Source organism: Oncorhynchus gorbuscha, unplaced genomic scaffold (genome assembly GCF_021184085.1).
Source record: "Oncorhynchus gorbuscha isolate QuinsamMale2020 ecotype Even-year unplaced genomic scaffold, OgorEven_v1.0 Un_scaffold_134:::fragment_2:::debris, whole genome shotgun sequence".
NCBI lineage: Eukaryota > Metazoa > Chordata > Actinopteri > Salmoniformes > Salmonidae > Oncorhynchus > Oncorhynchus gorbuscha.
Window position 1 is genome coordinate 303332 of NW_025744633.1, and position 26067 is coordinate 329398.

The 26067-nt window shown below is 42.0% G+C and overlaps 1 protein-coding gene across 4 annotated transcripts in view; it reads left to right on the forward strand.

Annotated features, from left to right (window-relative positions):
- Positions 1 to 26067, forward strand: part of LOC124016976 (voltage-dependent calcium channel subunit alpha-2/delta-1-like) — a 143411-nt gene that overhangs the window by 86914 nt on the left and 30430 nt on the right. For 2 of the 4 annotated variants that reach the window (XM_046332307.1, XM_046332308.1), the window contains exons 10-24: positions 3618 to 3776; positions 4865 to 4975; positions 5570 to 5648; positions 5927 to 5976; positions 6233 to 6322; positions 13492 to 13572; positions 14679 to 14762; positions 14897 to 14971; positions 19276 to 19347; positions 19459 to 19530; positions 19627 to 19688; positions 22015 to 22091; positions 22917 to 22925; positions 25227 to 25235; positions 25991 to 26051. In XM_046332307.1, the coding sequence (XP_046188263.1) occupies positions 3618 to 3776; positions 4865 to 4975; positions 5570 to 5648; positions 5927 to 5976; positions 6233 to 6322; positions 13492 to 13572; positions 14679 to 14762; positions 14897 to 14971; positions 19276 to 19347; positions 19459 to 19530; positions 19627 to 19688; positions 22015 to 22091; positions 22917 to 22925; positions 25227 to 25235; positions 25991 to 26051 (1091 nt within the window). The remainder of the gene's footprint in view (positions 1 to 3617; positions 3777 to 4864; positions 4976 to 5569; positions 5649 to 5926; positions 5977 to 6232; positions 6323 to 13491; positions 13573 to 14678; positions 14763 to 14896; positions 14972 to 19275; positions 19348 to 19458; positions 19531 to 19626; positions 19689 to 22014; positions 22092 to 22916; positions 22926 to 25226; positions 25236 to 25990; positions 26052 to 26067) is intronic. The other 2 variants (XM_046332309.1, XM_046332310.1) reach the window with 2 other exon arrangements.

The window sequence follows — 26067 nt, forward strand, 5'->3', positions numbered from 1 at the left end:
TGACTGTGATCTTTACCCATTGTAATTATAGGACAAATGGAATGACTGTGATCTTTACCCATTGTAATTATAGGACAAATGGAATGACTGTGATCTTTACCCATTGTAATTATAGGACAAATGGAATGACTGTGATCTTTACCCATTGTAATTATAGGACAAATGGAATGACTGTGATCTTTACCCATTGTAATTATAGGACAAATGGAATGAATGATCTTTACCCATTGTAATTATAGGACAAATGGAATGACTGTGATCTTTACCCATTGTAATTATAGGACAAATGGAATGACTGTGATCTTTACCCATTGTAATTATAGGACAAATGGAATGACTGTGATCTTTACCCATTGTAATTATAGGACAAATGGAATGACTGTGATCTTTACCCATTGTAATTATAGGACAAATGGAATGACTGTGATCTTTACCCATTGTAATTATAGGACAAATGGAATGACTGTGATCTTTACCCATTGTAATTATAGGACAAATGGAATGACTGTGATCTTTACCCATTATAATTATAGGACAAATGGAATGACTGTGATCTTTATCCATTGTAATTATAGGACAAATGGAATGACTGTGATCTTTACCCATTGTAATTATAGGACAAATGGAATGACTGTGATCTTTACCCATTATAATTATAGGACGAATGCAATGACTTTGTGCTAGTCGTTATTGTGTTTGAGGAATGGGTTCTTGGAATGAAAAGCCAACTGACATTTACTCCTGAGGTACTGACATGTTGCACCCTCTACAACCACTGTGATTGTTATTTGACCCTGCTGGTCATCTATGAACGTTTGAACATCTTGAAGAACGATCTGGACTTAATGGCCATGTACTCTTATCTCTATGGGCACAGCCAGAAGAGGACTGGCCACCCCTCAGAACCTGGTTCCTCTCTAGGTTTCCTCCTACGTTCCTGCCTTTCTAGGGAGTTTTTCTTGGCCACCGAGCTTCTACATCTGCATTGCTTGCTGTTTGGTGGTTTAGGCTGGTTTCCGGCCTTTTGGTTAAAGTGATCTGGATAAGTGGATGGATTTGTATGTCTTTAATCAGATGTGGGCTTGAATACACACACGTGTGTGTGTGTGTGTGTGTGTGTGTGTGTGTGTGTGTGTGTGTGTGTGTGTGTGTGTGTGTGTGTGTGTGTGTGTGTGTGTGTGTGTGTGTGTGTGTGTGTGTGTGTGTGTGTGTGTGTGTGTGTGTGTGTGTGTGTGTGTGCCTACAGTTCTGTGTGTTTAGTGTGGCCGTGTGTTCAGTGTACCTATAGTTCTATGTGTTTAGTGTGCCCGTGTGTTCAGTGTGCCTATAGTTCTGTGTGTTTAGTGTGCCCGTGTGTTCAGTGTGCCTATAGTTCTATGTGTTCATTGTGCCCATATACAATTATCTGTGTTCAGCAGAGTCAAGTTTATCAGAGTGTAAATCCGGGGCATGTGTAACCAACACAACGGCAGCCCATGTGAGCGCCAGATAGACGATATGAGAGTGGTGAGGAATGATGAAATACAGATGCGACTATCCAGTTCCCGAACTTAAAACGAAGGAGATTAATAGAGCAGTCCCTGCAACTATTGGAAATTGTGTGAGAAACTGGATTTCCCGAGCGTTAAGGGGCTGGGGACGGGGGACATCTCCATCCATAATTATTTAGAAACCGCCCCAGCATGTTAGGCTTTATTTGGATCTGCAGAAACACAAGTCCCCCTGTGGTGATATATGAACACTTTCCATCAATCCCCCCAGTTCTTATGTCTCCACACCCTTCCGTATCAAATCAAATCAATTCAAATCTAATTTTATTTGTCACATACACATGGATGTTAGTGTAGCGAAATGCTTGTGCTTCTAGTTCCGACAATGCAGTGATAACCAACAAGTAATCTAACTAACAATTCCAAAACTACTGTCTTATACACAGTGTAAGGGGATAAGGAATATGTACATAAGGATATATGAATGAGTGATGGTACAGAGCAGCATACAGTAGATGGTATCGAGTACAGTATATACATATGAGATGAGTGTGTAGACAAAGTAAACAAAGTGGCATAGTTAAAGTGGCTAGTGATACATGTATTACATAAGGATGCAGTCGATGATGTAGAGTACAGTATATACATATGCATATGAGATGAATAATGTAGGGTAAGTAACATTATATAAGGTAGCATTGTTTAAAGTGGCTAGTGATATATTTACATCATTTCCCATCAATTCCCATTATTAAAATGGCTGGAGTTGGGTCAGTGTCAATGACAGTGTGTTGGCAGCAGCCACTCAATGTTTCTTTAGGTTATGGAGGGGAACGTTTTCTGAAGAGTGCGTGTGCGTGTGTGTGTGTGTGTGTGTGTGTGTGTGTGTGTGTGTGTGTGTGTGTGTGTGTGTGTGTGTGTGTGTGTGTGTGTGTGTGTGTGTGCGTGCGTGCGTGCGTGCGTGCGTGCGTGCGTGCGTGCGTGCGTGCGTGTGTGTGTGTCTTAGAGAGAGACTGGTTGTACAGATGGCGATGCTAATATTATTGTCCCCACAGACCCCTCCCAACCCAGATGTTTGAAACGTGACAGTGACTAATTTCTCAGTCTCCGTGTGCTTCACACACACACACAGATGGAGAAGTAGACACCTTTGTTTGCTGTGGTGCATGACTGTAGCGGTCATTTGTGCACTGGAGTGCGTGTAGCAGTGATCTCTAACTGGGGTGTCTGTAGCAGTGATCTCTGTAACTGGAGTGTCTATAGCAGTGATCTCTGTAACTGGGTTGTCTGTAGCAGTGATCTCTGTAACTGGAGTGTCTGTAGCAGTTATCTCTGTAACTGGAGTGTCTATAGCAGTGATCTCTGTAACTGGACTGTCTGTGGCAGTGATCTCTGTAACTGGACTGTCTGTAGCAGTCATCTCTGTAACTGGAGTGTCTGTAGCAGTGATCTCTGTAACTGGAGTGTCTGTAGCAGTCAACTTTTCTTGTGAATGTAAATGTGGACAGAATGGTATCACTTCCCATTTGAAATGACTAATATTAGTATTTCTAACCACAGCCTGTACCAAACATCAATGCCTTAAAACACAGAGTTGGCTCATCCTCTGTCTCAGTGGGTGACTTCTATTTCTCTTTCTGTCTCTCATTCAGTTCGATGATAATTCAACAACTCACCACCCCCCCCTCCCTCCCTCTGTCTATCTGTCTGGTACAGTTCAATGATAATTCAACAACTCACCCCCCCCCCCCCTCCCTCCTTCTGTCTATCTGTCTGGTACAGTTCAATGATAATTCAACAACTCACCCCCCTCCCTCCCTCTGTCTATCTGTCTGGTACAGTTCAATGATAATTCAACAACTCACCCCCCCCCTCCCTCTGTCTATCTGTCTGGTACAGTTCAATAACAATTCAACAACTCACCCCCCCCCTCTGTCTATCTGTCTGGTACAGTTCAATAACAATTCAACAACTCACCCCCTCCCTCCCCCCCTCTGTCTATCTGTCTGGTACAGTTCAATGATAATTCAACAACTCACCCCTCCCCCTCCCTCTGTCTATCTGTCTGGTACAGTTCAATGATAATTCAACAACTCACCCCCCCCCCCCCTCTGTCTATCTGTACAGTTCAATGATAAAGCGATGAAGGCAGCGTGCTTTCAGAACCTGGTCCAGGCCAACGTGAGGAACAAGAGGTTTCTGAAGGATGCTGTGCGGAACATCTCAGCCAAGGGCATCACCAACTATAAAGGCGGCTTCGAGTTGGCCTTCGAGCAGCTCTCATCGGTAGGGGATGAGAGTGTGTGTGTGTGCTGTAGTTTGATGTGTTTGGATGTATTCACGTACATGTGTGTGTGCATGAGGTTGAGTGTCAGTTAGGAGGGACTGTGGTGTGGCATGTGTGAGTGTGTTCAAGAGATTGAGCGAGAAAGCGAGAGGAAAAGAAGAGGCAGGGAGAGAGGCATGGTCTGTGTGTCTACAAAACATTAAACATATCCCTTGTATTTTTCCATTCCAACTCTTCAGACTTTGTGTCCCCTGTGTTTTCCCTGTTTTTCATTAGCCCACGTGGTTGATGTAACTCAATGAAATTGAGACAGCTTAAATGATGAGAGTAAAAATGGAAACACAAGCTATAGTACTAGTAATTGCCCCAGAGGAGACCACCTGTTATTGTTGTCACGTATCGCCATCTGCTGGTGATTTTGGACATTTCACTCTTCTATTTGTTTCGATCACTTGGGTCGTAATTCATTTGGGCACACCGTAGCAAAACGTTTGTTATTGAACAAATTCAGGCAGTCTCTCTCACTGTTTCAGTCCGTTTTCCTCCATTTGGTTCCTTATAAATAGGACTCTGATGGCGATACATTAAACCTTTTCCATCAAACCTTATGTTGATAGGATGCCCACATTCATAAATGAAATTAAATGATTTGTAAAAAGGAAGGTCAACACTCTTAGAGTTAAGTTTATTGAAAGTAAAATAAGTGGATTTAATTGGGAATAGTTTGTCCAGGTCTGACCTTTTAAATTCAATACATCTTCATTGTCCCATCCTAAAAGTCAATTAGTTTGAGTACAACAAATACAAGACCTGGGGATAGTGGTTCAAGACACAATAAAATGATGTTTCAATAACTGATTTATTTTCTGATGGTTTGTAAACACACAGTGCATCGTAAACCTAATCACTGTGCTTTAGTAATTTAAATGACATAAAATGTATGTTGTGTTGTTTCCTCTCGCCCCCCCCCCCTTGTCTCTGTGTCCCTACTCGTCCTCTGTAAACCCACTTCTCTCTCTGTGTGTGTCCCCCTCCTCTCCCCACTCTTTCTATCCCCCCTCCGTCATTCCCCTCTCTGTCTCTCTAGTTGAACGTGACCCAGGGCAGGGCGTTGTGTAACAAGATCATCATGCTGTTCACTGACGGAGGAGAGGAGAGGGCCCAGGAGATCTTCCAGAAGTATAACGCTGACAAAAAGGTTGGTTGAGAGATAGAGACGTCTCCTACACACAGACATAAGGAAGCCTCAGGAAGAGGAGGTTCTGTGGGGAGTTTACATGATCCTGGGGAAGATCCCCATCAGAGGAGCTGCTACAGGATGCATTCTGTCGTGCATAAATCAAAACGCTTCAATTACTCAATGATACAGATGTGTGTATCACAGGGGGCTGGTTGCACCTTAATTGGGGCGGACGGACTCATGGTAATGGCTGGAGCAGAATCCATGGAATGGTATTCGAACACATCAAATACATATTTTCCTAGTGTCTGATACCATTACAGTCACTCCATTCCAGTCATTATTATGAGCCGTCCTCCCTTCACCAGCCTCCTGAGGTGTGTATATTTGTTCATAATCGGCCATATACTGTGTAAATGTGTTTGGTAAGCAGAGTGTAGAAATCCCAGGGCAACGGGTGGACAAGTGTTCCCATCTCTTGCTAGATAATACACACCAACATATACATACGGTAGAGATATACAAGTCATATGCATACACTGAAACATACTGTACACAGATACAGACATGTTACATCTATTTATGACCCTTGACCCTATGTTGACCCTTTAGGTGCGGATATTCACGTTCTCAGTGGGCCAACACAACTATGACAAAGGACCAATCCAGTGGATGGCCTGCACCAACAAAGGTACAGAACACACGCGTGCGCAAACACACATACATCACGGCCCTGCCTGAATACTACCTCCTTCCTACCTCTCTGATATGATTAGATGAGGGAAAGCAATGTGTCCACCCTAATGCTTTTACAGTAGGACCAGACCATGTCAGATAAGTGGCTACTTCCAGGAAGAGAACAAGGATGCATTGTCATGGAATTGAATCAGAGCCCAAGTCTGCCATACTGTGTCCTGGTATGTTATATTGTAAGTTATGATGTGTAAAGGTGAAATACTTGTGTTCCAGGGTACTATTATGAAATCCCCTCCATCGGCGCTATCAGGATCAACACTCAGGTAAACAGTAATCAAATAGATCTTAAAACACTGAAGTCTAAACTCAACTATAAGAGGCAAACCTTGCTTTGATGCAAATGTTCAGTAAATCTGGCACGTTGGAGTAATGCAATACAGCATTTCTACAGTACTTTCGAGTTTGTGTCTTATGCCCTCTTGTGGTCGTATGGTACACCTCTCTATATAGTCATGCTATTCAATGCAGAATAGTGATTGTTTCATTGGTTTGGTCTGATTCCTCTCTCACACACAACAGGAGTATCTGGATGTACTGGGAAGGCCCATGGTCAAAGCAAACAACAAGGCCAAGCAGGTTCAATGGACCAACGTTTACCAGGACGCGCTGGTACGTTACACCAACTGATACCATATTGAACGGGGGATCAAATATGTACCAACAGCAGTGGTGTGAATATAGTTACAGCACAGTATCAGAAATAGTGTGAAGTTGTATTCTGGGTGGTTACAGTGAAGATGGGTGAAGTGTGTACACTTCAGAGTCAATTCCACAAATGCAATTCCAGTTCAATTATCTCTCCCTGTAAATTCCATTGAATTAAATTCAAAATACAGGTCAGTCTTTGAATTCAGAGATAATTCAATTCCTTTCGATTCCAAATTCCAAGAATTAAATTCCCTAATTCAATATTGTCCCTAACAATTCCACAAATTCCAACTCAAATTCAATTCCCTCAGACCTTCAGGCTAATCCTGTCACCGTTCAGACAGCCTAGCTCTACAGGAAATCTAGGAATACAGGCTGTCACTGTTCAGACAGCCTAGCTCTACAGGAAATATAGGAATACAGGCTGTCACTGTTCAGACAGCCTAGCTCTACAGGAAATATAGGAATACAGGCTGTCACTGTTCAGACAGCCTAGCTCTACAGGAAATATAGGAATACAGGCTGTCACTGTTCAGACAGCCTAGCTCTACAGGAAATATAGGAATACAGGCTGTCACTGTTCAGACAGCCTAGCTCTACAGGAAATATAGGAATACAGGCAGTCACTGTTCAGACAGCCTAGCTCTACAGGAAATATAGGAATACAGGCTGTCACTGTTCAGACAGCCTAGCTCTACAGGAAATATAGGAATACAGGCTGTCACTGTTCAGACAGCCTAGCTCTACAGGAAATATAGGAATACAGGCTGTCACTGTTCAGACAGCCTAGCTCTACAGGAAGCCTAGCTCTACAGGAACATATAGGAATACAGGCTGTCACTGTTCAGACAGCCTAGCTCTACAGGAAATATAGGAATACAGGCTGTCACTGTTCAGACAGCCTAGCTCTACAGGAAATATAGGAATACAGGCTGTCACTGTTCAGACAGCCTAGCTCTACAGGAAATATAGGAATACAGGCTGTCACTGTTCAGACAGCCTAGCTCTACAGGAAATATAGGAATACAGGCTGTCACTGTTCAGACAGCCTAGCTCTACAGGAAATATAGGAATACAGGCTGTCACTGTTCAGACAGCCTAGCTCTACAGGAAATATAGGAATACAGGCTGTCACTGTTCAGACAGCCTAGCTCTACAGGAAATATAGGAATACAGGCTGTCACTGTTCAGACAGCCTAGCTCTACAGGAAATATAGGAATACAGGCTGTCACTGTTCAGACAGCCTAGCTCTACAGGAAATATAGGAATACAGGCTGTCACTGTTCAGACAGCCTAGCTCTACAGGAAATATAGGAATACAGGCTGTCACTGTTCAGACAGCCTAGCTCTACAGGAAATATCAGACAGGAATACAGAATACAGGCTGTCACTGTTCAGACAGCCTAGTCTGAAATATAGGAATACAGGCTGTCACTGTTCAGACAGCCTAGCTCTACAGGAAATATACAGTAGCAATACGGGTTGAAATGGTTCAGAACAAATCCTGCAGTACACTTTTACACTATTCATTCCATTAACCCTTGTGTGGTGTTCATGTTTTTGTCTGATGGACCCACAACATTATTGGGTTTTTAAAGTGTACCAGGGTTGGGATCAAGTTTACATTAAAGTGTACCAGGGTTGGGATCAAGTTTACATTAAAGTGTACCAGGGTTGGGATCAAGTTTACATTAAAGTGTACCAGGGTTGGGATCAAGTTTACATTAAAGTGTACCAGGGTTGGGATCAAGTTTACATTAAAGTGTACCAGGGTTGGGATCAAGTTTACATTAAAGTGTACCAGGGTTGGGATCAAGTTTACATTAAAGTGTACCAGGGTTGGGACCAAGTTTACATTAAAGTGTACCAGGGTTGGGATCAAGTTTACATTAAAGTGTACCAGGGTTGGGATCAAGTTTACATTAAAGTGTACCAGGGTTGGGATCAAGTTTACATTAAAGTGTACCAGGGTTGGGATCAAGTTTACATTAAAGTGTACCAGGGTTGGGATCAAGTTTACATTAAAGTGTACCAGGGTTGGGATCAAGTTTACATTAAAGTGTACCAGGGTTGGGATCAAGTTTACATTAAAGTGTACCAGGGTTGGGATCAAGTTTACATTAAAGTGTACCAGGGTTGGGATCAAGTTTACATTAAAGTGTACCAGGGTTGGGATCAAGTTTACATTAATGTGTACCAGGGTTGGTATCAAGTTTACATTAAAGTGTACCAGGGTTGGGATCAAGTTTACATTAAAGTGTACCAGGGTTGGGATCAAGTTTACATTAAAGTGTACCAGGGTTGGGATCAAGTTTACATTAAAGTGTACCAGGGTTGGGATCAAGTTTACATTAAAGTGTACCAGGGTTGGGATCAAGTTTACATTAAAGTGTACCAGGGTTGGGATCAAGTTTACATTAAAGTGTACCAGGGTTGGGATCAAGTTTACATTAAAGTGTACCAGGGTTGGAATCAAGTTTACATTAAAGTGTACCAGGGTTGGGGTCAAGTTTACATTAAAGTGTACCAGGGTTGGGATCAAGTTTACATTAAAGTGTACCAGGGTTGGGATCAAGTGTACATTAAAGTGTACCAGGGTTGGGGTCAAGTTTACATTAAAGTGTACCAGGGTTGGGATCAAGTTTACATTAAAGTGTACCAGGGTTGGGATCAAGTTTACATTAAAGTGTACCAGGGTTGGGATCAAGTTTACATTAAAGTGTACCAGGGTTGGGATCAAGTTTACATTAAAGTGTACCAGGGTTGGGATCAAGTTTACATTAAAGTGTACCAGGGTTGGGATCAAGTTTACATTAAAGTGTACCAGGGTTGGGATCAAGTTTACATTAAAGTGTACCAGGGTTGGGATCAAGTTTACATTAAAGTGTACCAGGGTTGGGATCAAGTTTACATTAATGTGTACCAGGGTTGGGATCAAGTTTATATTAAAGTGTACCAGGGTTGGGATCAAGTTTACATTAAAGTGTACCAGGGTTGGGACCAAGTTTACATTAAAGTGTACCAGGGTTGGGATCAAGTTTACATTAAAGTGTACCAGGGTTGGGATCAAGTTTACATTAAAGTGTACCAGGGTTGGGATCAAGTTTATATTAAAGTGTACCAGGGTTGGGATCAAGTTTACATTAAAGTGTACCAGGGTTGGGATCAATTTTTCATTAAAGTGTACCAGGGTTGGGATCAAGTTTACATTAAAGTGTACCAGGGTTGGGATCAAGTTTACATTCAACTGTACCAGAATTGGGGTAATTTCCAATTTAAACTGAAATTCCAATTCAATTCTTGAATTCACTAAATTTGAATGACATTTTTTCAAGTTATGTAATTGGAATATTTTTACTTTTTTAGTGGAATTGAATTGGAAATGTAAAAACATTTACATCTTTTGGAATTTAATTGGAATTCAATATTTGTACATATTTGTACAACTTTACCCCAAGGCTTCAAATAGTGAAGAAAATGTACTTCCCAATACTAAAGTACCACAAGCCAAGACACTGTTGACTATGGTTAATGCACATACTGTATATAAACTTGCTAAGGGTGTCCGAGAGTCCAACTAGTGACTCAAATACAATTTTCCAATACAAACACCAGATATCTAGTTCTAATAATATCACATATCAAGTTCATATTTTACATGAACACACACTTTCTGGTTCTAGAAATAACTCATATCAAGTTCATATTTTACATGAACACACACTTTCTGGTTCTAGAAATAACTCATATCAAGTTCATATTTTACATGAACACACACTTTCTGGTTCTAGAAATAACTCATATCAAGTTCAAGTTTTGTATGAACTTCAACAGTAGATAAGGCAAGGACCTAGTGCACTGAAACAAGCTGTCAAAATATATGTGTAATATAAATCCACCAGTATTGATTTATGTTGAACAGCAGCGGAGCCAAGTCAGAAACAACCCAGCAGACACGGTGGTACGTTGACTTCAGAACAATATTCATACTGAACAGCAGGGGAGCCAAGTCAGAAACAACCCAGCAGACACGGTGGTACGTTGACTTCAGAACAATATTCATACTGAACAGACACGGAGCCAAGTCAGAAACAACCCAGCAGACACGGTGGTACGTTGACTTCAGAACAATATTCAGGGAGCCAAGTCAGAAACAACCCAGCAGACACGGTGACGTTGACTTCAGAACAATATTCACTGGGGAGCCAAGTCAGAAACAACCCAGCAGACACGGTGGTACGTTGACTTCAGAACAATATTCATACTGAACAGCAGGGGAGCCAAGTCAGAAACAACCCAGCAGACACGGTGGTACGTTGACTTCAGAACAATATTCATACTGAACAGCAGGGGAGCCAAGTCAGAAACAACCCAGCAGACACGGTGGTACGTTGACTTCAGAACAATATTCATACTGAACAGCAGGAGCCAAGTCAGCCAAGTCAGAAACAACCCAGAAACAACCCAGCAGACACGTTGACTTCAGAACAATATTCATACTGAACAGCAGGGGAGCCAAGTCAGAAACAACCCAGCAGACACGGTGGTACGTTGACTTCAGAACAATATTCATACTGAACAAAAATATAAACGCAACATGCACCAATTTCAAAGATTTTACTGAGTTACAGTTCATATAAGAAAATCAATCAATAAAAAAAAATTCATTAGGCCCTAATCTATGGATTTCACATGACTGGGAATACAGATATGTATATGTTGATTACAGATACTGTACCTTAAAAAAAGGTAGGGGCGTGGATCAGAAACGAGTCAGTATCTGGTGTGACCACCATCTGCCTCATGCAGTGCGCGACACATCTCCTTCGCATAGAGTGGATCAGGCTGTAGATTGTGGCCTGTGGCATGTTGTCCCACTCCTCTTCAATGGCTGTGCGAAGTTGCTGGATGTTGGCAGGAACTGGAACACGCTGTTGTACACTTCAATCCAGAGCATCCCAGACATGCTCAATGGGTGACATGTCGGGTAAGTATGCAGGCCATGGAAGACCTGGGAAATGTTCAGCTTCCAGGAATTGTGCACAGATCTTTGCAATATGGGGCTGTGCATTATTATGCTGAAACAGGAGGTGAAGGTGCGAATGAATGGCACGACAATGGGCCTTAGGATCTCGTCACGGTATCTCTGTGTATTCAAATTGCCATCGTAGTCCGTACAATAAACCCACTGCCACCATGGGGCACTCTGTTCACACAACGTTGTCATCAGCAAACCACTCGCTCACACAATGCCATACACGTGGTCTGCGTTTGTGAGGCCGGATGGACGTTCTCTAAAATGACGTTGGAGGTGGCTTATGGTAGATAAATGAACATAAAATTATCTGGCAACAGCTCTGGTGGACATTCCTGCAATCAGCATGCCATCTGTGGCATTGTGTTGTGTGACAAAACCGCACATTTTAAAATGTTTTTTTAATGTCTCCAGCACAAGGTGCACCTGTGTAATGACCATGCTGTTTAATCAGCTTCTTGATATGCCACACCTGTCAAGTGGATAGATTATCTTAGCAAAGGAGAAACGCTCAGTAGCAGGGATGTAAACAACTTTGTGTACAAAATCTGAGAGAAATAAGCTTTTTGTGCCAATGTAAAATTTCTGGGATCTTTGATTTCAGCTCGTGTAACATGGCACCAAACCTTTCATGTTGCGTTTATATTTTTGTTTAGTATATAATGTGAAGTTGGAGACATAGCAAGATGGATGTATAGTGTCAAATCCAACAGCATGACACAATCTCAGTGCAATAAGGAAATCTGATTACAGATTCAGAGGTCATCGCACATTTCCATTAAGCACACATAACACCATGAAGACCATCCAGACGCACTAGAGAGATGGTGTCTTCCCTGTCGTGGTGATGGAGGCTGTCCACCTCCTTACTGGAAACAGATGCTTCTCCAGCCACACGTCACAATAGCAGCCCACTGTGTGTGCTCACACACACACACACACACACACACACACACACACACACACACACACACACACACACACACACACACACACACACACACACACACACACACACACACACACACACACACACACACACACACACACACACACACACACACACACACACACACACAAGCAAAGCGGCACTCACACACATACACACACACACACCACATGGTCCTGTGTCTGGTTACCTGCAAAGACGTGTCATTTTGAGTCCATTCATTTCGGGGGAAGATTTCTTTCTCATTCCATAGTAAACAATGTTATATGATTGAACATGGAAACGTGACGTTTTCTCTATCAGATGCACTTTCATCCCTGATCCACTGTTTAAGTCAGGACGCAGCTTGACTTTGATATGAGCTACTTTTAGATCTAGACAGCTGGTGTTTGTATTAAAAGGGTGTTTGCGTCACTAGTTGCACTCTGACACACATAGAAAGTTTATAATACAGTATCTACACTTACCATAGTCAACAGCCTGACACCCTGTGTAAGCCTTGTTGTCCCCAAACTGTAAATACTACCCTGCATAGCTTCCCATTATTTCTGCTATTTGTATTTATAACTAGATAGCTGGTGTTTGTATTGGAAAGTATATTTGCGTCATTAATTACCCTCTCTGACACCAATGGAAAGTTAGTATTATGGACTCTCACTATAATCTGCCTTGGGGTCTTGCTCCACAGGGCTAGTACATTAGCCTGTTCCCATATCTGCTTGTGCTTGAGTTTACAACACAAACAGATATGGGACCAGGCTACTATTTCATTTCAAGTACTATTCTTACCTATAGACTATAGTACATGAACACAACCTACACCAGTATACAGTACATGTGCATAGAGAATGCATAGCAGAGGAGGCTGGTGGGAGGAGTTATAGGAGGATGGGCTCATTGTAATGGCAGGAATGGATTCAATGGAACGGTATTAAACGCATGAAACATATTGAAACCACATGTTTGTCTCCGTTGCATTGATTCCATTGCCGCCATTACAATGAGCCCATCCTCCTATAGCTCCTCCCACCAGCTTCAACTGGTGCATATTATACCTGTTGTTATCAGTCTGATAAGACCAGTAGGGGTGTTGACATGCTCTTCTAAAGGAGACTGACTGAAAATACATGTGATCTGGTTGACAGGAGCTGGGTCTGGTGATCACAGGAACACTTCCAGTCTTCAACAAGACCAACACCAAAGCTGACAAAGAGAGGGGACTACAGGTACAGCGCTGACTGACTGGCTGGCTGGCTGGATGGCTGGCTGGTTGACTGGCTGGTTGGCTGACTGGCTGGCTGACTGGCTGGTTGACTGACTGGTTGACTGACTGGTTGACTGACTGGCTATATGACTGACTGACTGGCTGGCTGGCTGGCTGGTTGACTAACTGGCTGACTAGCTGGTTGACTGACTGTCTGACTGACTGCTATCTGACTGACTGACTGGCTGGCTGACTGCTTACTTGCTTACTTACTAATTTACTTGCATTCCCGCAATGAGCTTTCAGAAGTGTGTTTGATTTGCACAGTAGTATGTCCCAGAAGCAGGGCGTTGATGACCTCTCAGCCAGGTTCACCTCCAGAACTGAACACTGGGTCACACCACAGGACTGGGAACAGTGGGTTAACTGCCTTGCTCAGGGGCAGAACGACAGTTTTTTACCTTGTCTGCTCGGCAGTCGATTACGATGTGGGTCCTTTCTTCCTCTACTATCTCCTTGTTGAGGTACTTGTCAGCCATTTTGCTGATATAGTGTCACTCTTCAAAGCCTGCCCACTCTGTGCCACAGGAAGCAATGACATCTGATAACAGTAGCTAACTGCGTCAAGATGATGCTATTTGGTATTTCGGTATGTTATTAGGATCCTCATTAGTTGTTGTGAAAGCCTCAGCTACTCTTGTTGGGATCCACACAAAACATATAGACAATTAGTGGACAAGAACAGCTCAAGAACAGAAGTACATACCTTTAAAAACAGCACACATAGCCTACGTATCAATACATGGATGGTGTTTGATGGACCTATAATGACTAAAGCCAGGCTGAGAATGACTCGTTAATGAGTCACAGTAACAACAATGATTTCTAAAGGACATGTTTTATCTCCACTGTGCTCTTTACTTTAGAAATGTTTTTTTAAAGTCGCCAAGGGACTTGAGTCATTGGAGTAAAATTGTTTTTGTGAATGCCTGTGTGTGAAGCACTAGGGGTCCCTCTGAGTGATATACTACTGTGTGTGTGAAGCACTAGGGGTCCGTCTGAGTGAGGTACTATATAATGCTTTGTTTTGGTCTCATACCACTTTTCCTTGTTTGTTTTTTCTCCCAGAGGCCCCAAAACCAGCTGATCCTGGGAGTGATGGCTATCGATGTGTCTCTGGACGACATCAAAAGATTAACACCGAGATTTACAGTAAGACACACTCGCCTGTGTGCTACACACACACACTAACACATACCCACATAGCCTATGTTAAGTATCCAGAACACCATCAATACCATCGACACACACACACTAACTATCCTGTCTCTTTCTATCTCTTGTAGTTTGGACCAAATGGTTATTACTTTGCCATTGACCCCAACGGTTACGTCTTGCTGCATCCCAACCTCTGCCCAAAGGTACAGTACACACACACACACACACACACACACACACACACACACACACACACACACACACACACACACACACACACACACACACACACACACACACACACACACACACACACACACACACACACACACACACACACACAAAACTACAACACTCATCTGTTCCTTTAATCACAGTATGCTGCACAACCTTGTTAAGCAAAGCCCCAATATACCTGTTAGCAAGGCATGGGAGATTTAGCAGCCTGGCGTTAGCCTATCGTTAGCCTAGCATAACATTACCCTAGCGTAGCGTAGCCACACTTAGCACTAGGGGAAGCTAGCCAAACAAAGCTATCTCGGAAAAGGTCACCATATGGGTTTGTGTAGAGAAGGTTTGCGAGGGACACTTGATGATTTCCACACAACAAACACAGGGAGAACATGGAGCTTACGCCCACGTAGCCATGTGTTTCACATCAGTCTTTAGTGTAATGTCCGCCTCACAGCTTTCCCGTAAACTGCCCTGAGGAAATATGTCACTGGTGTTCTTGTATCAAAACATCATTACTGTGCATTAAGTAAATACACAAGTATGGGTAAAGACTTCAGATAAATGCTGTGGTTTGGTGATATTAACTGACTTATAAAGGTCAAATTAAAAAAATATATATATATAGCACATTGATCTGGTACTGCCTGTATATAGCTCCATTCTTGTGTATTTTGTTTTATTCCTCGTGTTAGTTACCATTTTATATATATATTTTTTTTACTCTGCATTGTTGAGAAAGCTTCATTAGCAAGCATTTCACTGTAAAGTCTACACAAGTTGTTTTCATCACGTGATGAATACAATTTTATTTGATATTTGAAGGTGAAAGCTTGTGGTTTTCCCAACAATCTTTCAATTGAATCCAAGTCACTTTAAGAACAAATTTTTATTTACAATGGGTTAACTGCCTTTTTCAGGGGCAGAACAACCGATTTTTAACTCAGCTCAGGGATTCGATCTAGCAACCTTTCGGTTACTGGCCTAATGCTCTAACCACTAGGCTACCTGCCACCATATATGTACAGGGAGTACCAGTACCAGATCAATGTAGAGCTATAAACAGGGAGTACCAGTACCAGATCAATGTATAGCTATATACAGGGAGTACCAGTACCAGATCAATGTGGAGCTATATACAGGGAGTACCAGTACCCGATCAATGTGGAGCTATATACAGGGAGTACCAGTACCAGATCAATGTGGAGCTATATACAGGGAGTACCAGTACCAGATCAATGTAGAGCTATAAACAGGGAGTACCAGTACCAGATCAATGTATAGCTATATACAGGGAGTACCAGTACCCGATCAATGTGGAGCTATATACAGGGAGTACCAGTACAAGATCAATGTGGAGCTATATACAGGGAGTACCAGTACCAGATCAATGTGGAGCTATATACAGAGTACCAGTACCCGATCAATGTGGAGCTATATACAGGGAGTACCAGTACCAGATCAATGTGGAGCTATATACAGGGAGTACCAGTACCAGATCAATGTGGAGCTATATACAGGGAGTACCAGTACCCGATCAATGTGGAGCTATATACAGGGAGTACCAGTACCAGATCAATGTGGAGCTATATACAGGGAGTACCAGTACCAGATCAATGTGGAGCTATATACAGGGAGTACCAGTACCAGATCAATGTGGAGCTATATACAGGGAGTACCAGTACCCGATCAATGTGGAGCTATATACAGGGAGTACCAGTACCAGATCAATGTGGAGCTATATACAGGGAGTACCAGTACCCGATCAATGTGGAGCTAAATACAGGGAGTACCAGTACCCGATCAATGTGGAGCTAAATACAGGGAGTACCAGTACCAGAACAATGTGGAGCTATATACAGGGAGTACCAGTACCAGATCAATGTGGAGCTATATACAGGGAGTACCAGTACCAGATCAATGTGGAGCTATATACAGGGAGTACCAGTACCCGATCAATGTGGAGCTATATACAGGGAGTACCAGTACCAGATCAATGTGGAGCTATATACATGGAGTACCAGTACCCGATCAATGTGGAGCTATATACAGGGAGTACCAGTACCAGATCAATGTGGAGCTATATACAGGGAGTACCAGTACCAGATCAATGTGGAGCTATATACAGGGAGTACCAGTATCCCGATCAATGTGGAGCTAAATACAGGGAGTACCAGTACCAGATCAATGTGGAGCTATATACAGGGAGTACCAGTACCAGATCAATGTGGAGCTATATACAGGGAGTACCAGTACCAGATCAATGTGCAGAGGTACAAGGTATTTGAGGTAGATATGTACATGAAGCCATGGTAAAGTGACTAGTCATCAGGATAGATAATAATAAGGTATTTGAGGTAGATATGTACATGAAGGCAGGGTAAAGTGACTAGGCATCAGGATAGATAATAATAAGGTACCTGCGCCAAATACAACATGAGCCAGACCTTACAGTGAAATGCTTACTTACAAGCCCTTAAAACTTCTTAGGGATCAAATCCCTTTAACGGGATCGATTTGACAACATCCAGTGAAATTCAAATTAAATTACTATAAATATTAAACGTTCATGAAATCACACATGCAATACACCAATTTAAAGGTACACTTGTTGTTAATCCAGCCAACGTGTCAGATTTCAAAAAGGCTTTACGGCGAAAGAAAACCATGCGATTATCTGAGGATAGCACCCAGTCAAACAAACACAGACAATCATAATTCAACCCGCCAGGCGCGACACAAAACTCAGAAATAAAGATATAATTCATGCCTTACCTTTGACGAGCTTCTTCTGTTGGCACTCCAATATGTCCCATAAACATCACAAATGGTCCTTTTGTTCGATTAATTCTGTCATATATCCAAAATGTCCATTTATTTGGCGCATTTGATCCAGAAAAACACCGGTTCCAACTCGCGCAACATGACTACAAAATATCTCACAAGTTACCTGTAATCTTTGTCCAAACATTTCAAGCAACTTTTCTAATACAACTTTAGGTATTTTTAGCGTAAATAATCGCTAAAATTTAAGACGGGATAAACTGCGTTCAATAACGGACGAAAACAAAGTGGAGCCTGCTTTCATGTCACACGACTCTAACAAACAACACACTTAACTCGAACCTCGTTCTGAACAGGGCTACTTCTTCATTACACAAAAGAAAAACATCAACCAATTTCTAAAGACTGTTGACATCCAGTGGAAGCGATAGGAACTGCAAGCAAGTGATTTAGAAAACCAGATCCCCATTGAAAAGGGGGTGACCTCAACAACACCAAAAAATCCTGGATGGTTTGTCCTCTGAGTTTTGTCTGCCAAATAAGTTCTGTTATACTCACAGACATCATTCAAACATTTTTCGAAGCTGCAGAGTGTTTTCTATCCATATCTACTAATAATATGCATATCCTAGCTTCTGGGCCTGAGTAGCACGCAGTTTACTTTGGGCACGCTTTTCATCCGGAAGTGAAAATACCACCCCTAGCGTAGAGAGGTTTTAACCAACAATGCAGTTTTAAGAGAAATAAGTGTTAAGAAAGTATATACTAAAATAAACTGAAGTAAAAAAATAAATAAAAATGAAATAAAAAAACAGAAAAATAGAAAAATAACAAATAATTAAAGAGCAACAATAAAACAACAGTAGCGAGGCTGTATACAGGGGGTACCAGTACAGAGTCAATGTGGTGGCACAGGTTAGTTGAGGTAATATGTACATGTAGTTAGAGGAAAGGTTGGCACATAGCTTATCTTTGTATGTTTGTGTTTGTACCTTATCTGTATTAAATGGTTTGGTTTAGCTCCTGTTAATATCTCAACTCCTATTTCATAAAGTTTGTTTTGGAGTTTTGGTGCTGTATCTATCTAGGCTCATGAGGAAGGGTTCACAGACAAAGATAGAGACAAATCCTGACTGGAAATCATTTTAATCTGGACATAGGGTAATTTTTGCAGGACTAATTTGCAGTAAGCAAAATACCCATAATATTTCAAATAGACAGGTAGGCTGCTTTTTTTCACAGGTCTGTTGTCTTTTGCATGACTAATGCCACCCTTAAAGGTAATTTCACATAGACTGTCTTAAATCATTCCTGTGTGAACTCTTTCCTGGGTTGATTCGATCTATAAAATAGGAAATGTTGTATTAAATCTCTCTCGCGCGCATGCGTGCACTCTCTGTCTGTCTCTCTCACTCTCTCTTACTCTGTTTCGCACATTCTCTCGCACTTTCTCTCTCGCTCTCTGTTTCTCGCTCTCTGTCTCGCACTCTAGAATCCTAAATTTCAGGAGCCTGTAACTCTGGACTTCCTGGACGCTGAGCTGGAGGATGAGATTAAAGTAGAGGTAAGATGGAGGCCACTGACGGTCTTCTTTAATGCTTCCACCTTTGTGTCCACATTCTATCCTGTTGCGGGTTGAACTTGCTCCTAAGAGCTAAGTGTTTTTTGTCCTCAGATAAGAACGAACATGATTCATGGAGAAACCGGCCACCGCACCGTACACACACTAGTGAAGTCCCAGGATGAGGTAAACTAAAACATGATGGAAAAACAAAAAACACATTTTTAGACTATTTCGGGGTGAGCTGTCCCTTTGTTGACAAATGTGTGTTCTGCTCCACAGCGGTACATAGACCGAAGCGAAAGATCCTACACATATGCCCCTGTAAAGGGTACAGATTACAGGTAACAGCTACATGTACTGTATTTGTACCCCTACCTGAGTATACCGTGTACACTATTCATTTTTAGGGCCTTGAATTTTTATTCTGACCACGTGACTTGACCAAGAAAACTCTCATGGGTCAAGAGTCTGGAGTTTTACCTGGTCAAGGCATATAACTAGGTTCCGTAAACACTCAGGGCCCTATTTAGAAGAACAATAGGGGTCACTGTTTTCATCTCTTATAACTACGAGTAGTGCACTGACACCTGATCAATGCAACCGCTTGAAAGGTCGTGGCCATAGAGAATAATAGGGGCTTCTAGTGGCCAAAAAGCAGTTTTAGCACAGGTACCACCATTGAGGGCTTCCAACATTTTAACGCAGACAATGAGCCAGATGTTTCACCGGAAGTGTAAATTTGAACTAATCCTAACCTTACCCCAATTATCCTAACCTGTTAACCTCTTAGGTCGACCCGACACGCAGGCATCCCATCTAGACATCTGGAAATGCAAATGCGCTACGCTAAATGCTAATAGCACTCGTTAAAACTCAAACGTTCATTAAAACACACATGCAGGGTACTGAATTAAAGCTACACTCGTTGTGAATCCAGCCAATGAGTCAGATTTTTAAAATGCTTTTCGGCGAAAGCATGAGAAGCTATTATCTGATAGCATGCAACACCTCAAAAGACCCGCAGGGGACGTAAACAAAATAATTAGCATAATCGGCGCTACACAAAACGCAGAAATAAAATAAAAAACATTCATTACCTTTCTTCTTTGTTGGCACTCCTAGATGTCCCATAAACATCACTATTGGGTCTTTTTTTCGATTAAATCGGTCCATATATAGCCTAGATATCGATCTATGAAGAGTGTGTGAGCAAGGAAAAAACAGCTTTTTATAACGCAACGTCATTTTTTTTAATTAAAAAAGTCTTAGTAAACGTTAATAATCTATCAAAATGATCACGGGGCGATGTATATTCAATAGCTCCATGTCTTCAAATCATGTTCAGAAATGGGCTGTCTCTTGTTCGTTTGACCAAAAAACAAAGCCTAGGCAATTGACAAGACTGGTGACATCGTGTGGAAGCTGTAGGAATTGCAATCTCGGCTCCAGGTAATGTGGTTTCCATTCAACAATACATTCAAGTGGTGCATTGATATATTTTCCAATTTTCAGTGATCAGATTTTCCTGCACTTTTCGATGAAACGCACGTTCTGTTATAGTCACAGCCGTGATTTAACCAGTTTTAGAAACGTCTGAGTGTTTTCTATCCACACATACTAATCATATGCATATACTATATTCCTGGCATAAGTAGCAGGGCGCTGAAATGTTGCGCGATTTTTAACAGAATGTTCGAAAAAGTAGGGGGTAGGATCAACAGGTTAAGTGAATTATCCTAACCTCCTGCGTAAGTTCTCCTAACCTGCTACAAACAAAGTAACTTCTAGTTGTAGCTGTGTACCACCTAGTCAAACCCTCTTGAGACAGTCCTAAATGTGTGTGTACCACCTAGTCAAACCCTCTTGAGACAGTCCTAAATGTGTATGTACCACCTAGTCAAAACCCTTTTGAGACTGTCCTAAATGTGTGTACCACCTAGTCCAAACCCTTTTGAGACTGTCCTAAATGTGTGTGTACCACATAGTCAAAACCCTTTTGAGACTGTCCTAAATGTGTGTACCACCTAGTCCAAACCCTTTTGAGACTGTCCTAAATCTGTGTACCACCTAGTCCAAACCCTTTTGAGACTGTCCTAAATGTGTGTGTACCACATAGTCAAACTGTCCTAAATGTGTGCACTAAACTGGAGCATGCAGATATCTGGAGCAAAATAAGAAATATTGTATTTGAATGGGGAATGATGACTTTTACAAAGTTGCGAGGAGTGAACTGTACATCTGATAAATGTACTTATAAAAATAAGTTACAAAGCTCAGCAGAATATGTCTGTGTGAAATGTTTAGCTTCAGAGGTGACACGTTTTTCAGACATTTTTGTTTTGATGTGTGGATCAACTTTTAAGTTTATGTGGAGATGATCTGTGATTCTTGCAAATTTGTTATTTGTTAGAACTGTGCAAAATATGAAAATGTGGTATGTGTGTGTGGCATGTAAGTGTGTGTGCACCTATTCATCTCTGTGCGTGTGCACCTATTCGTGTGTGTGTGTGTGTGTGTGTGTGTGTGTGTGTGTGTGTGTGTGTGTGTGTGTGTGTGTGTGTGTGTGTGTGTGTGTGTGTGTGTGTGTGTGTGTGTGTGTGTGTGTGTGTGTGTGTGTGTGTGTGTGTGTGTGTGTGTGTGTGTGTGTGTGTGTGTGTGTGCTCCCAGTCTAGCCTTGGTCCTTCCAGTGTACAGCCTGCATTACATCCACACTACTATCGGAGACACCATCACCCAGGCCAAATGTAAGTAGCATTCTCCTGACCTATATCAAGGCATGACCTTATACGCAGTAAACATTTCCTTTGCATATAGACAGAATGACAAAACACATTTGTAAGATGACAATGACATTTAAATGTGTACCACATAGGGGTTAAGGGAAGCCTCACGTTTCAGCTTGTCTGTGAGCACACACAAACACACTCCCTCTCTCATTCGTTCTCTCTCACACTCTACACTTATTTCCACATGTGTTCAAACTCCCCTCTCATGTCCCCTTCAAGCTGCGAGATTCCCATTAGTCAAATCATTGTGTGTTGTTAGTCAGTCATTGGGTTAGGATGATGGGTCTTCAATAGGAACGTCTGTGTTTCTGTCTTTGTAGTCTGGTTATCTCCTGTGGGTCTGTTTTATTCCCCTCTCCACACTCTACTGTCCCTTAACACTGGGATACACATACACACACATACATGCACATATACACAAAGGTCTTCCTGGGAAGTTCAGTTTGTCTGGGTATCTCCTGTGGGTCTGTTCGGTCCCCCAAGCACACAAACACACACACAGACACACAATCTGTCTTACTTTCCTACCAGTCAGTCCCTTAGCTGATGGGGACGGTCCCTGAGTTGATCATCTGTTTTCTGCAGTAAAATGGGAAACCCATTTCTCATACATCCTGTTCAAGCTGCAATGTTCTTATTCAACACTCAGAGGAATAAAATATTGTGTACCCCTGTTTGCTTCGTTCCTGTCCCCTTCTCTTTCCCGCTCCCCCTTCCCTCCTTCCTGTCCTCACCTGCTGACCTTCTCACCCCTGTCTTCTCCGTGTGTTGGAACCCCCTCAGTGGAATTGGGCAAGTATTCTCCTCCTGTATCTTACCTCACACCTTCCCTGTCTTCCTGCGCTAACACCTGTAGCATGATGAACTACAGTACCCATAATGCTCTGTTTTATCTTAGTGAAGAAGTTCCTGCAACTAACATAATTGTGTTCCATCTCCTTACCAATACAACACCATTCCTCTAGACACACTATCTCTCTTCAACACTAGATTTTCAACTTTTCTGTTTACACTAACCTTGATGTGGTGTTGCCAAAGCCACATTCCTGCTTCCTGTGTAAGTGCAGCTATTAGCATACCGTAAATACTGTAGTATATAGGCAAACAAAATGCCATCTACTGGTATTAGGGTAATGAAAGTCATTCTTGCAGGGACATGTGGTGTGGGAGAGGGGAATGTGGTGTAGCTGTCTCCCTCACTTCCTCTGGAGGTAGTATGGGAGACATCTCCTAAAGAGAACTATCTAGATCTGTCTCTTTACACTACAGTATCTCTCCTGGACCTAGAATGTGTTGTCAAAATAGTGTAGTGTAAAGAGGTCCATAGTAGTGTAATGATGTCGTGACATACAAGAATCTGAGTCATTTAGATAGATGTCTTATAACTGATTTAGATAGTGTTTGATCACACTGATTCAGTCCCTAGTCTGACCACACACAAGGAGAGCCTTGCATGCGATGCTGCTGCCCCATAGTGTGTGTGTGTATGAGTGTGTATTTTCACGAGCCTCTGTATGCATGTTGTGTATCCCACCTGCCCCAATAGCACTCAGATGTGGCTTTGCTTTTAACCTTCCAGAGTCTAGCTAGCAGGAAGGACAGAGGGGAGGATGTTTGCATTATTTTAAGGTGAACTCATAAAAGAGAATGCGATGAGTGTTCGCCCAAAACATGACTTGACAGTTTCTCCCTTTTTTAGTTTCTCTTTTTTAATCATTCAGAGGTTTACAGGCTCGTAAAATAGTCTTAATGAAAGACAGAAACCACCTCATCCCCACAGAGCATCACCTCTCTCTCTCTCTCTCTCTCTCTCTCTCTCTCTCTCTCTCTCTCTCTCTCTCTCTCTCTCTCTCTCTCTCTCTCTCTCTCTCTCTCTCTCTCTTCTCTCTCTCTGTGTCTTTCTCTTTGTCTCTCTCTCCTTTTGTGTGCACCAGTATCCCCTGTGTGTGAGTGTGTCTCATGTGGTCGCTGAGTCGCATAACACACTAACAGTCTACTTTTATTGAGAGAGTGGCCATTGTTGTTTTATCCAAAACTCATTTGGTTGGGGTAGGCTCCATTCAAATTCAGCCAGATCCGGAAGTGATTTGAAATTCCTATTCAAGAATCGAAAAATCCTAATTGACAATAATGACTCTGATTCGATTTCAATTCACTTCCTGGTTTGACTGTATTGTAATGGTATCGGCTTGCCCAGCCATGTAACTAAACTCTCCAACCTTTCACCTTTCACCCCTAATTATACAAATACTGTACAATTTGAATATTAGTCTAGGTTGCATGTTTACATTCTAAATTGTATGTGATGGAACGTTTGCTTTCAACATGGTATCCACATCTTTCAGTGGATTCCCTAAAACATGTCTCTGGTTCATTGAAAATCTGTGTATCTGTGTGTTTGGGCTTTGACATTGGGCTGTCATTAACGTCTTTTAAATTAGACTTAATGTCATTAAAGTATTGACGATGTACCAAGAATCTACACATGGACATCATTATTTTCCAACAATACTACCAAAGACCTCACGTACTTGTCTGAAGTCTAGCCCATGAGGTCATGGCGAATACGGCACCACAATATAATAATAATAAGCACCATATTTTAAACAACATCAAGGTAATATCCAAGCAATACAACAGGATTATGTTCCATGATGAATGTCTCTTCTATTCCTTTCCATGGCATTGTCATATGAATACATTACTCAACACTAATAACCCCATGGATTCATCATTACCACTGTATTACATGACAGAAAATATGATGATAATGGTCATTGAAATCAATGCATTGAAAGCAATGCAATGTTATCGCTAGAATGCTCATTTTAAACCACATTGAAGGCCTCTCGTTTCGTGCTCCTTGTAGCTTGATCTGTCAACATTTACATTTTGAGAAGAAACCTTTTGATGGGAGTGCAATATTTTTATTCAAGGCCTCGCTCTGTGAATAAAATATATTGTTGACCTTTGACCCTTGTGGTTTTACCCTGTTTTTTTTCTACTTTCCTTCCCTCCTTCCTTCCCTCGTTCACCCATGGGGATGCATCTATCTTTCACATACTCTCTCTGCGGGGATTTTGTCCACTCCAGGGGACGAGGGCAAGTATTTTTTCTCCTCTTGTCTCTCTCCTCCTGTTCGAAGAGTCGTGTCTGTTTGCTGTTTTTCCCAGCATGCATAGGGAAGTCATTCCCACGCCAAGGTTCCATGTCGCCCACACAACCTGATTTACATCTGTTCATTAGAGATTGTCTCATACTTTATTTTTCTCTGCTGTACACTGCTGTCCGTAGATTTTTCTAGACCTAGTTCTAGTCACCATCAACTAAGTATAAACCCTTTACATAGAGCGTATTTCCTGCATTGTCTTCTATGCTGCCAAACCTAGTCTTTACCATAGTATTTACCACCTTCAAGATACAAACTTCTATGAGCCAAGCTCTTTGGGTGGACGTGGTGGTACGGTCACCCCGTGACGATGGACAGAGGAATGTATACCCCCACCATGCTTTAAAATGAGGAGTTGACAGACAACACTTAACTTACATTCATCAAAGCTGTATGTCACTATCAGACATGGAGTCATGTGTCTATACAAACTGTGGACCGTCTAGGACTGGGGATTGTCTTCATGATGTCTGAATCACCATGGCCCGTCAGTTGACAGTCTACAGTCTCTGACAGAAATCATTTGATCCATCAGCCATGACTCTCATCAGCATCTGTATCAATCAATGGTCATCATGTTAACTTGACATGAGTTAGGTGTGATACTCTTCTTCCGGTTCCAAGGCCTGTGTATATGAATAGCACAGAGAGATGTCTGTAGGACTCACAGCTTTCTGCTCTTCTACAGTCTCTGAAAGCCTGCAGGAAGACAAGTTTGAGGAGTATGGATACACTCTCATTGCACCAAGGTAAGAAGAAAGGTTT